Source organism: Capra hircus, chromosome 4 (assembly GCF_001704415.2).
Source record: "Capra hircus breed San Clemente chromosome 4, ASM170441v1, whole genome shotgun sequence".
Taxonomy (NCBI): Eukaryota; Metazoa; Chordata; class Mammalia; order Artiodactyla; family Bovidae; genus Capra; species Capra hircus.
In genome coordinates, this window is record NC_030811.1 from 92095644 (window position 1) to 92111639 (window position 15996).

The following is a 15996-nucleotide window of genomic DNA, read 5'->3' on the forward strand; positions in this document are numbered from 1 at the left end:
AGTTTCCCACTGAGGATGATTCGTTTGTTTGGTAATTGACATTTAGTGTTGTATTTAATCAATTATTAAAAGATTATACTTATCCATCACTAGGTTTTCAGTTTTGGTGATAAGTACTATAAGACTGACACAATCAGAAATGCTGAATTAAGTTAGAGAAACAAAACAAACTAGTAGTTCTTTCTGCCCATCATGCTATATCACACATCCATGGTCTTACCCTTTGCTGGGAACTACGTGCACTTGGCCTAGATGATAAGTTGTCAAGGAAGCTTTGTCTGAAACCCCCGACTGGGCTGAATTCCCCTCCTCCCTGCTCCAAGGGCAGCCTTTCATCCTTCTTTCTTAATATTTGACATACCATGTTGTAATGTTGGATCTTCTCTTAGACTGGACGGCAGCGTACTCAAGAGGAACAACTATGAGCTGTTCTTTCTTGTAATGACAGCTGCTGCCTCACTCATGGCCTAATAGACGCTAGGTGCTCAGTAACTGCTAAATTCAACTAACTATCGACAGAAAATAATATATAATGAACTAAAATTAAATACTAAAGTTATATAGTTGTTTGCCCTGTGGACTTATGCCAGAGGAGATGTCCAGGAATGTTTTCTGAGGAAGTAAGAGTTAGTCTTCCATTTAAGGAGCCAAGCAAGAAGCAAAATAGTTTCCAGGAAATGAAAATATCACTGAGGCAGGAATGAACAAGCTCTATTGAGAGACCAGGGAGGTGACCAGAATAGAGACTGTATCCCAGAGAAAGATGGAAATAGGGTTGGTTGTTAAATTAGCATCACACTGAAAAATGTCATGAAAGCCCATAGGAGGATTGAACCCAGATAAAAATTACATAATAAAGCCATTAAAGCTATTAAAATATTCAATTGAATTTATTAAATATGCACAGAACATTTACTACACAGAAGGCATTTTGCTTGATTCTGCCAGGGATCCTGCGATATTTAAGTTGAATAAAATCCCCCAAGCTCTATTAATAGAGACCCAGAGCAAACCAAGAGTAGGATCAAAAGCAAAGCCACATCCTGCGTTTCTCCATAGCAATCCACCAAACAGTATTTTGTTATATCTTCTGGGTGGTGTCACAGAGTAACAAGATTTGAAAAATAAAGAGCCAGTTCAGAGAGGGGGGGCTCCCTAATTTGCCTGTTGAGAAAACAGATACTAAACCAATCAAATTCTTATAAATAAAAAAAAAAAAAAGGAGTTAACTAACTTCCCTAAGCTCACACAGTTAGAGGAGTACAAAGTTTTGAAGCTAAGTGGAACTAATAACAATTCAGTGAGAAGATGTTTGGATTTTGAGTCTGAAAATGTGGATTTTCAGTCCCTGAACTACAGTGTTAACTGCTTACCATTCATTTTCCAAATGTACCTTACCTCTCAGGATTCGTGGGTAGGTTAATTGAGATTCTACCTATTCACATTCCTGGCATAGCGGCACACTATAGATATCAAATATTATTTAAATCTGAATCTACTATCAGACAAACTTTACTTACTTCAGAATTTTCATAAGCTGTATCCCTGGCCTTTATATAGTTGGCTATGAATTCCTGAGACACTGCAGGGCGGGCCCTCTCCACTGAGTCAGAGTGCAGAGAAGCCGGGCGAAAAGATGGCCTCTGTGCTCCAAGAAGCATCGAGAGCGCCTTCTCTTCATCGTAGCTCAGCCATCCCTAATGTGCAGTGTGTGCTCATCAGCTTCACCTCCTCCACTTTAACCCCCCGGCCCCTCTTTTTCTCACCAGATGATCCTCTTTTCCGCCTGCTGCATCTGCGGGCTCATTGGGGGCATCCTGAATTTTCAGTTCCTCCGGGCAGTGACGAAGAAGACCTCTTCCCTCTACCCGCTGCATCTCGCCTCCATGTCTCTCGCGTGCATTGGGATCGGAGGTTGCACCCTCTCTTCGTGGCTCACGTGTCGACTAGCCAGCTATGAACAGAGGAGGATGTTCTCAGAAAGGGAGCATTCTCTGCATCACTCTCATGAAATGGCTGAGAAAGTGAGTTTTGTACTTTTTCCTCTCACTGCTAGCACGTGATGAAGACTGCAGTCACATCTAGGTGATCAACTTGCAGCTTTAGATGAGAACTTGAGGTATTGGATTTTGTAAAAGTTTGGCCCTGTTGGATTAAGAATAGGAGTTTATTATTTTTTCCCTGTAATTCTGGGTACACCTGTTTTCAACATAATTTTGTAGCCTCTAGGTAAAAACAAGCTCCTAAAATAGAACTCATAAAGTATGGAATGTCTTATAGATATGGATTTTTATGTATTGTACTGAGGAAAAACATAAACTAAAACCACTCTGAATAATGCCAGATTTCAAAATCCAGTGAGTTTTCCTTTCTAACTTACCCCTTGTGCCTGTAAGTAGATGCATTTGATTATGTAAATTAGGTTTGCAAGCATAAAGGGATCTTGTAATAAGGCAACAAAAAGCCCTGCCTATCAGTGCAGATATTATAACACACATAAAGCTTCATTTAACTCTCGTCTAAATTTCATGCATATTTGGGTAGCTTTGCCTGTATATGAACATTCAAATAACTGTTTTATAACTGTTGTATCCCCCGCATCGCTGTTTCATGAAACTCATTCAAACAAGGAGTTATAATTATTGCATCAAAGGACAAATGGTACAATGAGCTGTGTGTGTTTCTTCTGAGGCTTTCCAGGGGGCTCAGTGGTAAAGAACCCACCTGCCAATGCAGGAGACACAGGTTTGATCCCTGCGTCAGGGAGATCCCCTGGAGTAGGAAATGACAGCCCACTCCAGTATTCTTGCCTGGGAAATCCCATGGAAAAAGGAGCCGGGTGGGCTACAGCCCATGAGGTCACAGAGAGTCCGACATGACTGAGTATGCACACGCGGTGTATTTCTTCTACATTTGGCCCATATTTCTTAATTCCGTTCCTGCTTATGGTATCTGTTAAGGAAAGGATAGAACAACTGTAAAATAAACTCACTAAGCTAATGGCCACGTCATATTTTACTGGATATCATGGAAATAAAACTGCATAACAACAGAATAGAAGGAAGAGTAGCAAGAGTTACAGGTAGTATACAACTGCTTGCATACTACTACTGCTTGTATACTACACACTATACAATTATAGTGTGATTTTAGAGGAAAAAAATACTCTGTAGTTTATGTGTTTCCCTTTCATATACAATCTATACACTCAAATAAGGAGGATAGATGCTCTTGAAACGTTCCAAGAAGGCAGTTTTCAACAGCTCTACATGTGTCCATCAAAAAGAGTTCATAGTACAAAGAGCAGGACTGGTAATGTAATGGATTGTTAAAAAGATGTGATCATTATGTATTTGGATAATGGTTCTTGTGTGTGTCTATTTTTATACTAGTGTGATTTAGGTTTTTGTATGTATGTTTGTGCAATATTTATTGTATGATTGTTATATTTACATTAGAGATTGAGGGCTATTGAAATAACCGACTTGCCCAGCTGCCCGGTGGTGCCCCCGACACCAGAGTTACCTACAAGGTACGCTGATTTCTAGGGAGTTACCATGTTGTAATGTCACTGCAGGAAGCACTGCCTCTTCAAGGAAGCCATGATGCCAGCAGATCAGTCTGGACTGATGCTGTGATATTGCTCCTCAAAGTACTGCTTCTGTGAGAGCTACTTTGAGGGCCTGACATAAACCAACATGGCAGAGTCTTGCAACGTGCAAGTTGGCTGAGTATTTAAAATATTCAGCCTGCCTGTAAGCATCCAAACACACTTCTGCTTGGATGATTCATGACTTCTTTATTCTCTGCCACGTCATGACTGACTCCGTATCATCGTTCACAGACTAGAGTTTTGCTTTTAATAATAGATGTGTCTGATAAAGGCAAACTTTGTATCGCTCTCATGCCAAAGCCGCATGGGTAGATAACCTAAGTTTGACACTAACACAATTAACCTTATGTGTAGAAGCTTTCTTCCTGTGAACTTACTTGGTATAAGACAGTTCATATTTATTTTATATATTTTAAATTTCTTTAAATAGTTACCATTCTTGCTTTGGTTAAATACTATAATAAGAAATATAAGAAGTTACACAGATAATGTGGCCCAACTGCAGAAAGTATATCCATTTGCCAACAGTCATTTAATCCTGCCAGATTTAAAATACAATCTTTTGCCAAAGTGGACATGCCTATTTGCAAATAAACTGAAGATACTCGTCCATTTAAAAACCAATTTTAACTGTTTTTCCTATCAGTGATTTCACTGTGTCCATATTAGGGTGAATTTAGTTAAGAAAATTTTTTCTGTAAGATTTTTAAAAACTGATTTTTTTTCCTTAATCCTGCAATAAATTATTATACCTTAGATTAAGTTTTTATTATTTTTAAGACACTTTTTGAATGCAAACCTATTTTAGGAGAGGAAAAGGCATCTAAGAATCCTACTTCTATAAATTCCTTAGAAAATAGTTTTTGTCCTACTAGAAGGAAGAGCTACAGGTGGATGAGTAGGTTTTGTTAAAGATCATTTTGGAGAGACAGTTCCATTTTTCTTGCCACCAATAGTGAGTTCTAAAATGAACTTCAAATCGGGTATCTCATCAATAAACTAAACCTCATCCCAGTAACCCCAGTGTTTTTGTAGACCTACTTCTGTGAGCATATCTCTAGCAAAAGCCGGCCTCTCAGTGAGACTGAGCCACTGCCAGGCATAAAGGCAGACTGTTGGCACCAAAAGAACTTCACTTTCTATCGGAGACTTAACCCTAAACTGGTTTAAGTTTTTAGGCTTCAGGCAATTCCTCAGCACTTAATCAGGGTACATATAATGGATACCCACTTATAAGACAACCCCTACGGCCTGTAAGGGGCCGGGCACTTTACACGGGGATGGGTCTTGATGTGAGAAGAGGAAGGGTCTTCTTTGTATATTGTCTTCTTTCTCAGAATTTTTTTGGATGACGCTCTACCTGATGTTCTAAAAGACACCAAAGTTTTCAAAAGCATAGTTCCAAAACCAAACCCATTCCTGCCTTCCAGTTCCTCCCTGACTCTCCTAAGCTACTTCCAGAACCACCAAAGACAAGAAGTCAACATCTTTATTTTACTTTCTCTCTCCTGTACTGAATTTTCAAAAAGAGAATAAAAATGAGGCATAGATATCTTTTCATTTTTGAAATAAAGATTTGGAAGAATTTCTAAAGTTTACAAAAGCAAACACATTACTTTCTTTTTTTTTTTTACCCAGACACAGACATTAGACATACCTGATAGGCTTGAGATCATTGAGAAAACCTCTTTTTATTGGAGTCTTTGTTACAGCACTTTTGCAAATAGGCTTGTTCAAGCGTGGAATATTTTCATCTATTTTTAGATAGTTCTGCCTAAGTACTATTTATAAAATGATCCACTAACCATTATAAGTGTGAATGGGCCTCACATCTCCTTATTACCTTTCATTGTATAGGGAAGAGTTTAATGTTCAACAAAACGTATGAATTCAAAGCATCTGAATTTTTCTTAAATTAATATATTTTCTAAAATTACAAATGAAACTTGAGTAAGTTCATCGTTTTTACTAAAATTCCTGTTGCCTTCTCATGTAGCTTTCCTTTTTAACTAGTGAGTAATTGATCTCTTAAAAAACATGTTAAGAGCTTTTACAGTTTGTTGTTTCAGTGTATGAGTGACAATGCCGTGAAAAGCAGTATGTCCCACTGTGAATTATCAGTGTTGCTCAGTTACAGACAGGCAGTACTTCTGTTGCCTTTTTTAGTTCTCCAGAAAAGGCCACAGAGTTTTCTACACAGTAAAGGTAACCCCTTGGCATCTGTTGGCATTTTGTTGATATGCTCAACAGACAAACCTATACACTGGAAAAACTTGGGTATTTAAGCATCTTTTATCTACGCGAGGTCTTTCCAAAACAGAGATGAGGAATGGTAAGGGAAACTGAGGGGACTGAGGAGAAAGTAAACTCTTGTTGTGGGTAGAAGATTTTGGTCTAAGAGACTGCCACTTCAGCATTTTCGTGGGTTCCAAGATGGCTTGAAATTTCATTTTCTCAAAATCAGCAATATTAATCCTTATCCTTCCCCCAAACTCAGAAAGTTTTTCAATGGCTTGAAATTTCTGTTTTGTAAACAAATTAACCAAATTAATGTCTTATTCTGAAAGTGAATTTTAATTAATTTTATTTTCCTAACAGGAAATGACAGACAACATGAGCAATGGAGGACCACAGCTGATATTTAATGGAAGAGTATAATCAATATTTTAAAGAATTGAACATTTTTCATGAGGCAAAGAAATACCAAAGGACTAGGAGATAAGTTAAAATAGCTCTTGCATTTGCTGGTATCTCTCCTAAGTACTTGCTGAAATTCTTCTTCTTCAATTTTGCCTCACTTTATTTCTTCAGCTTTTTTTGTTTTTCTTACTGGTGAAAAACTTTCCAGAAATATTCTAATACAGTAATTTCAATCAACTTTCCCAACCATTCTATAAAAGACTTTCCAGGAAAAAAAAAATAGATAAAATAGAAAGATTCATATTCTACACAAACACTATTTGACTAGCATGAATGTTAGACTTGTAATGACATATTTCATATAAGTAATTAAAAAGTGCAGATATCAAGAAATAACAATAACTTACCAATGTCTTTGTTCTGAAAGACGATGGCTTCAAAGAATGCCACAATTTAAAACCTCAGCAATGCCTTGTTGTAAAAACATTGTAATTATTTTCAATTTGTGAATGAACTATGTTTCATAATTTTCTTGTAAATTAACAAAACATAAAACATAAAAAAGAGGGTTTTTTTAGAGAGAGAGAATATTAATCTGTATGATATTTTTGCACAAAAGAGCAAAGAGTTATAAATGAATATCACTTAAGGAAAGAAGTATCTTTTGATTATACTGTGCAGATTGACATGCATGTTTGTGAATGAGCCTAAGAATAAAGTGTGTTTGTGTGTATGTGTATATTTGTAAATATAGAAAATATATATAGCGCATATTTATAACATTCATGGATGTAAATATGTAGTAGAAAAGAAATTGTGATGCTGTGGGAGTATTATCAAGATTCTATTCCCATAGAAATGGAAAAGTGGTTTTTTGACTTTTCTGTGCCCACAGAGTCACATTTAATTTCAACTAAATTTTCTTAGTTTTATTTCTTTTATTATGTCTGTTATGTGTAAATACCACTGTGGCTGAAATTTATGGGGTGAAGTGGTCTGAATAGTATCAAGACAAATTGCTTAATTATTTGGCAATCTATTATTTTGGTATTTATGTAAGAACAATTATTATTGATTTATAAACATAACAGCTTTAATTCAGATACTTCCATGTTTATAAATATAGATAGAATTACTTGCAATTATTCATGACACTTATATTTCAAATACATTATAGCCCAATTTAAATTATATAAAAGGACAAATGATGTATGCCCAAAAGATGAAGTTACAGTTAACTTTGTTAGAATTTAATTTAGGATTTTTGTTTTGTTTTACAATTCACATGGAAAAATACAGACAGATCATTCTCAAGAATGCCTATACTTAAAGAACCTGAAAGAGATCTCTGTAGAAGGAAGCTAAAAGATAGGCTTATGTTTAAATAGCTAGACTCAGTCCTTCACTTCCATAAAGGAATGTTAAAATATTAACCTATGATACTATATATTGGAGAGAAAACAGCATGGTCTTTGAAAATATTTATGAGAATATAACTTGTGGCAATTCACTTCTGTTTATTTGATGCCATAATTATGAATGATTTTTAAACACTGAAAATCTGAATTATATAATACAGGTATTTGTGTATATACGGTTCTACTGAATTTATGCAAGGATGTGGTTTTGTACTGAAAGAATAACTACCAACTCTCATTTTAGGTGGCATTTCTTTGTAGACATGTTTGCACAGTACAGAGTTATAATATATCAGTAAGATGTTTTAATGCCTTTTGAAATAATAAAGAAATCACCCATAAAGGACAAAAGCAGGCACATGACTGCTTTGACATAGAGTTAAGAAGAGGTGCCATCATCACAGTTATCCAAGTAGTCTACAATGTATTTAACCAAGTATAGATAGATCTTTAATTATTTTAATATTTAGTCCAACATTTTCAGGACTCAGTTATTTAGAATCATTTATTTGGGATGTGCAGTGATTCTTTTTGAGATGAGTAGGGGAAGTTAGAAAGACATTTGTCAAGTATTTGAAAATTAAATTTTCAAAAAACTTTGAACTAGAATATTTTAAGTGACTACAGTTTTAGTATGAGCCTGCCCTTGGGAAAAAGTAATGTGATACTAAATTAGAAAAATAAAATGTGACACTAATATGGTAGTGTGCCATAGAGACTAGATACTAAAAGGTCCAGTAATTATAAGCATAAAAGAAGTGAACTCTGTTTAAAAATTTTCGACATATGTGTGTGTGTCCCTACACATACATATATACAGTTGTTTAGAAGTGGAACATGGTATGATAACTCTATTGATTTGTCTGTGTAATAAATGGTGTGTTTTGAAACTTACATATGGTGTGAACATTCTTTCCATCACAATACAAGAAATAGTCCCTTCTCCCTATAGCTGCTGCTGCTGCTACCTCGCTTCAGTCACATCCGACTCTGTGAGACCCCATAGACAGCAGCCCACCAGGCTCCTCCATCCATGGGATTTTCCAGGCAAGAGTACTGGAGTGGGGTGCCATTGCCTTCTCCTCTCCCTATAGCTAGATGAGTAAATGTATAGTTCTCAGACTGGCAGGAGACAGGATGCTGTGAATGAGGCAGAGATAGTCCCAGCTAGAGGACATGAAATTAAGAAATGGTATTTAGTTTTTCCTAGTTGACATAATTTGGAAAGATTAAAGTATGTCCAAATATAGACAGGAAGTGGTTGAGGATACAGAACAAAATTAGCATGATAAAAGAACCTTGAGGAGGCAGGAGGAAATATGATACAGATCGTAGGAGATAGAATTAACTATAGATAGCACTGAGATTTGGAGAAGGCAGTGGCACCCCACTCCAGTACTCTTGCCTGGAAAATCCCATGGATGGAGGAGCCTGGTGGGCTGCAGTCCATGGGGTCACTAAGAGTTGGACATGACTGAGCGACTTCACTTTCACTTTTCACTTTTCTGCATTGGAGAAGGAAATGGCAACCCACTCCAGTGTTGTTGCCTGGAGAATGCCAGGGACGGGGGAGCCTGGTGGGCTGCCGTCCATGGGGTCGCACAGAGTCGGACACGACTGAAGTGACGTAGCAGCAGCAGCAGCACTGAGATTGCAGATCTCACAAATGAATCCCTCAGCTGAAATATTTAGAGAACTTGGCTGACCTATTTGGATTTTTCACATTGGTTCCTACTGGCATTCGGGGTGGACAGTAGTTCATTGTCGGAGAAGGCAATGGCAACCCACTCCAGTGTTCTTGCCTGGACAGTCCCAGGGATGGGGGAGCGTGGTGGGCTGCCGTCTTTGGAGTTGCACAGAGTCGGACATGACTGAAGCGAATTAGCAGCAGCAGCAGCAGTAATTCATGGTGCAGACTGTATTATACATTTCAAGGCATTAAGCATCTCAGGCCACCACCCACTAAATGCCAGGAGGACACTTCAGTTGTAACAATAACAAATATCCTAACAAATTTACACCTCTCTAAATTAGGGAAATGAAAGTGAAGTCGCTCAGTCGTGTTCCACTCTTTGTGACCCAATGGTCTGTAGCCTACCAGGCTCCTCTGTCCATGGGATTCTCCAGGCAAGAATACTGGAGAGGGGTGCCATTTCCTTCTCCGGGGGTCTTCCCGACCCAGGGATTGAACCCGGGTCTCCCGCATTGCGGGCAGACGCTTTACCCCCTGAGCTACCAGGGAAGCCCCAAATTAGGGAAGTATTACCCCCTAATTTAGAACCACTGCGGAACACCCATGAATATGATCCCAACCAATGTTAGTGCTACCCACAAGTGTAGACTTGAATTGCCCAGCGTCATAAATGCACTGTTCTAAGGTCTACTGTATTGTCTGATACGGTAGCCACAATCCTATCCACATGAGTATTTAAATTTAAATATAAATTAGTTAAAATCAAATACTCAGTTTCTCAGATGAGCTAGTCATGGTCCAAGTGCTGAACAGCTACATATGGACCACAGTTACAGAATATTTCCATCATCTCAGAAATTCCTATTGGACTGAGTTAGTCAAAAGCACTCAGAGAACTGGTCCTCACCCTCAGTACCTAAAAATTTCTTCCCTAGTCAGCCAATTATCATTACAATAGATTGTGACAAGGGTTGGTAAACACTCCATGAAATCTGAAGTTGATGAACTGGTTAAAGTCAAAGACTGGACAAAACTAGCCAAAATCCAGTGTAAGTCAAACACACAGTAAAGTTGAGAAGTTGTGGTAGAGATGTAACGTTTTAAAAAAATCTGTTCCTGCAATGATTCCACTAAATCAGTCAATATTTTATATTTGACAGATAAAATAAGATATTGTGTAACTCCTGTTCTTGAAGAAATTGACTCAGCTCCTCACCATGTGTCACTGACAAATTCTGCATTTCATGGGCTTGAGAAGGTGAGAACAATAAGTTGCTCTCCACTGGTTTCATTGACTTAGCTGGAAAGCAGCATGATTAGAACTGCATTTTCAAGCATTATTTAGCAAACACATTTCAGAAACTTAGAGAGAGCATCTTAAGTACCATTTGGTTAGAACACAGTTTCCAAATACAGTTTCAGAACTTGGCATCACTTCACTCTTTTCTCCCTTAAATCATTTTTCTGGAAACATATGTAATATTTCTTACTCAATGTATCTGACAGCCAAGAAATTCAATTATTCCAAGTCCATAAATCACAGGTTGTCAGTTACTCATAGCAGAGGAAACTAATTCAGAAATTGCTGGAAATGTGGATACCTAGTAAAGTATTTTTTAAAACTCTTTTTGCCAGGAAAATTATTTACTGAATACATAATCTCTTATTAGGGATGTATTTCCCAAGAAATATATTGTGAAAAGTCAAATTCTAGATCTAAAAAAAATGTGTTGCACTATTTTATAGTTTAGAATTATCTGCATCAACTAATTATAGGTAGGTCACATTCATTTAATTGGGAATCTTTAAAACTAGGAACATTTTTCACTTTCCTTTTCATGAGCTGAAGACAGTGATTTCAAAGGTTTTCCTACCTTAACATCCAAAGACTCTGCTTCTGTTCCCACACAAGGTGTAGCAAACCCTGCGCCTCCCCCCACCCCCCGACCCCGCATCCCCAGCCAAAATGTATTGTGGTACTAAAAATTGCTAGAGAGACTCTGGGAGCTTCACAGAAAAACCCTAAATCTTGCAAATTTGCATTGTCTCTTGTTGATTACTTTATTCTTAGGATATTGGTCCCCACCTACTCACTAAGACACAGGACCTCAATCGTCCTTCAACAACATCTGGAGCTGGGGCTGGAAGAAATCCCTTGGGCCCTCCAAGCTTACTGCCCAGGAAAGAAGAGCCACAGTTTCTTCCGTGGGTGGCTGGATCAGCCAACGCTGTCCCTCACTCTGTCCGTAATGGTCAGTCAGCCAAGGAAAGAGGTAACACTGAATCTTATTCCCTTCAATAGACTCGAAGTGCTCCCTCCAGGCTGCTAGAGGTCCACTGCCCCCATCACCATCCCCAAAGATTTTATGATTGGGACATATCTTTTTTCTGTCCTAAGTATATTAATACTTTCACATAAATATCTGAGAAAAATAGAAAAGAATGAAAGAAAGGTGCTGTGTCCTTTATAGTACAACAAATTGCAGGAAAGTTTTCAAGTCCTAATAGGCGATGTTAGCATCTTGCTATCTGTGAGTAAAACCTGTGGTGGTGCAGTATTTCTGAAGGGCTATTATACTGTCCACTAGCTATAAATGTGAATATTCCTCTATTGTACTAGTAGTATTTATTCTATTTAAAATAAAGAAAAGGTGGGAAGACATCAATATTTCACCTGAAAGGTGAGATCATATCTGGCTATACCCATGAATCTTAGTCATTCAACCAAATCATGCAACTTACATACACTTAGGTCTAAAATCCAAACCACAAGTCCACCCCATATGAACCACTCCCCTTGACCTGTTCTGCTGCTTCTGATTTCCATCCAAGTATCTGCTCTGTGGTGATTTCAGTTTCTGGCTCCTGCACTAGGCCCTGAGACTCTCTCTCTGGTTGTCAAGCTTTGACTTCACTCTCAGCAAACAGGACTTCAACAAACTAGGTTCCTGGCAAACAAGCATGTGCTCAAACTGAAGACAGGAATTCAGAGGAAGGATCTCATGTAAATAAAAGGAAAGCTTGAGTTCTCTATACTTTGAATGTAAAAAGGTTGAAAAATCTAGGTGGTCAATGGAGACAGGCTGGGAGCTAGCTGTAAGTGAGAAACCAAGGTGAGATCATTTCTGTTCCACCCCACCATCCCCAAGCTTCATAAGGGCATTGGACCAGTAGTCTATAAAGAAAACTAATTTGAAACTAAACAAAAGTCTGCTTTTATATGTTAGTTCTGTTCATTTCTTGTACTTTGTTTTTCTTTTTCAGTGTCTAGTTTGGCCTACTCATCTGCACCAAAAAATATCAAAGAAGTTTTATTCAAGCAGAGCTAACACTATCAGCAAGTTTCATTCCAAAGTCAATATGTGCATGGCAATAGGAATCACGACAAGCAATGTCAAGGGAAAGTGAGACACAAGGGGAGAGAGTTGCTTTCAGTAAGTCCTTTATCCTCCTTACCCAAAAATACCCATTTCAGCATGAATTTTGGAGTTCCAGAGTTTTATTTTACTGACAAATGTGGCTTTTATGTACTATCTTCTTTTGTAAATTCTGCACACTGTTAGGCATTTTTTCACAAGTGGGAAAGTCCACTTTGTCACTGGATAAAGATGAATTTACTACTTTAATAATTTGCAAAGAGCACAAAAGTATCAAGAGCATCTTGTAGTCATAAGAGGAAGTGGAGAATATGATCCATTAGTATGCACTTTGTGTAATGACTTGAGAGTATATTCTATATTAAAATCCACCATGTTTAAATTTCATTTTATCTACATTCTACTCTCAAACTTCCACACCATGTTCTTTGGAATATATTTAATGTCTAAGATCTGCAAGTTCTCACCTACACAAACTCTGCAGCCAGCAAGTTCTTTATTAAACTACAGCTTTAAGGTGCCACTCAAAAAACAGAGAGGGAAACTGTTTTCTTTATGTTCTGCAGGGAGCTAAAGACAGATGGAAATAGACAATTTCCATGGACACCCTTGCAATCACCATGATTAATTTTATTGGCCAGATTCCTCAGATTTGAAAGCCTTGAAAGAGGGGTGTTGAAACTGTCACAGTAACATCTAATTAAGAAGGAAATAGAGCCTTAAGAGAAATACTGACTCTCCTTTTCATCAAAGGGTAGTAAATTATATAAAGAAGGCACCAAATCCTCAGTAGGTAACCCAGCCATTCTGATACCTTCTTGACCTCTTCCCAATGGTCACCAGCACGCACAGCTACACATGTACACCCACATGCACAAATGCATGCCCTGAATTAATTAAGCCAATCCTTTTCAACTAGAATGTTTCATCTAGCCTTCCTGGTAATGACTGATAGATACCCAGATAGATACTTGCAACCTCAGGTAGGTGAAGCTAAAAGATTGATATGATTTTATCATTTTACCCAAGTCCATATTTTAAAGTTCACATTTAAACAAGTACACAATACATATTACACATATGTATATAGAGAGGAAATTCTCACACACACGTCCCTAGATAATAGTCAGAATGTGTGGACTATGGCCAGGAGACTAAGCATAAAGATCACAATGTGTCAACACTATTATATCTGTTACCACAAAAGTCAGACACAAATAATTACATTTTCTAGAGAGTGAAAATACAATGAATCCTTATGATTTTTGCTCTTGTTATTACCCTCATAAGCACCTAATATGATTTATAAATAGTCTATTTATTAAAACTGTGTTTATATATTACAGATGAGAAAAAAGTTGTCTCTGTACTGAAGTAGTTGAGTAAACGCTGATTTTTCATGGAAGGGTAGTTTATGTATTCTTTGATAAATTTTGAATTAATAAAAATTCAAATAGTAAGAGAATTGAAACATAGCAGTGATAGTAGTATTTAGGATAAAATTATCACATTGATAAAAAATTTTGTATATCTTCTCTTTTTAAAAAAAATTGGGCCTGGGTATATTTGTTGTTAATTTAAAATGACTCTTATCTCAGTGACAAAATTGCAGGAAAATTTGGCTTTGCCTTAGAGAAAATAGAACATACACATGTATTGATGCAAATAAGAATAATACATGTTTTGTAGAAAATTATTTTCCTTCATGAAGATTGTGCTCCACTCCTGGGAAATAATCCTGTCTTGACTTAGTTTGTATTTGTTTCATTAGGTTGTAATGCAAAATGTACCATAATGTTATCCCTTTCAGTATAACGCAAAGGGGAACATAAACCGCAATTCTTTTAGTGTAAGAAATGCTTGGAAATTAAGTCATGGCTTCTAACCTTCTGAGTCATGTTCTTTATTTGAAAGAACTGTGTTTAAGCACTAAATAATAAGAAAGAAATAATCAACTACATGATTGATTATTACTGTATTTACATCAGTTACACCTGAACTAAAGTCATAAATTCAGAGCCTCTCTTCTGTATTTCAAGTGCTTTAGAAGCTTTGGTTCTCATACTCCAGCAGGTATTTGATCACCTGGGCTTCATCCCAGAATTGTGATTTTACTTAGGCCTGGGTGTGGCCTAAGAACCTGCACATCTACCTCTCAGGGGATGGAGCTGTTGCTGGGCCAGGGACCTGACTTTGAGGGCCACCAATAAAATGTAACCTCATTAAAACAGTCAGGTCTTACCTTTTAGGCAGATGTATTTGAGTCACTGCATTTCTATGTATTTCAGTAACAGCTATAGCTTGCAAAATATAAAATCTATTATATTCAATTAAAAAGTAATGAAACGTGCTTTATTTCTTTTTCTTCACTGCAAGCAGAGTGTGCATTTGTTAGTTCAACAATCTAAGAAGCCAGTAGGAAGCGCTTTCAGAGTCAAAACTTGACCTTACATCCTTTATTGAAGGATTACACGTAAAAACCAGCTGTCGATAAATAGTTGCCTTGGTTTTTGCCATTCCTACAGTACTTTGATTTAGGTCATACCTGAATGGTCTAGTGGTTTTCCCTATTTTCTTCAATTTGAGTTTGAATTTGGTAATAAGGAGTTCATGATCTGAGCCACAGTCAGCTCCTGGTCTTGTTTTTGTTGACTGTATAGAGCTTCTCCATCTTCGGTTGCATAGAATATAATCAATCTGATTTCAGAGTTGACCATCTGGTGATGTCCATGTGTAGAGTTTTCTCTTGTGTTGTTGGAAGAGGATGTTTGCTATGACCAGTGCATTTTCTTGGCAAAACTCTATTAGTCTTTGCCCTGCTTCATTCCACATTCCAAGGCCAAATTTGCCTGTTACTCCAGGTGTTTCTCGACTTCCTACTTTGGCATTCCAGTCCCCTATAATGAAAAAGGACATCTTTCTTGGGTGTTAGTTCTAAAAGGTCTTGTAGGTCTTCATAGAACCGTTCAACTCCAGCTTCTTCAGTGTTACTGGTTGGGGCATAGACTTGGAAAACTGTGATATTGAATGGTTTGCCTTGGAGACGAACAGAGATCATTGTGTCGTTTTTGAGAATGCATCCAAGTACTGCATTTTGGACTCTTTTGTTGACCATGATGGCTACTCCATTTCTTCTGAGGGATTCCTGCCCAAAGTAGTAGATATAATGGTCATCTGAGTTAAATTCACCCATTCCAGTCCATTTTAGTTCGCTGATTCCTAGAATGTCGAAATTCACCCTTGCCATCTCTTGTT

General features: G+C 37.4%; 1 protein-coding gene across 1 annotated transcript in view; it reads left to right on the top strand.

Moving 5' to 3' along the window:
• Positions 1–6750, top strand: part of TMEM196 (transmembrane protein 196) — a 66890-nt gene extending 60140 nt beyond the window's left edge. The window contains exons 3-4 of the mRNA XM_005679025.3: positions 1770–2024; positions 6212–6750. Coding sequence (XP_005679082.1) covers positions 1770–2024; positions 6212–6271 — 315 coding nt within the window. The 3' untranslated portion in view covers positions 6272–6750. The remainder of the gene's footprint in view (positions 1–1769; positions 2025–6211) is intronic.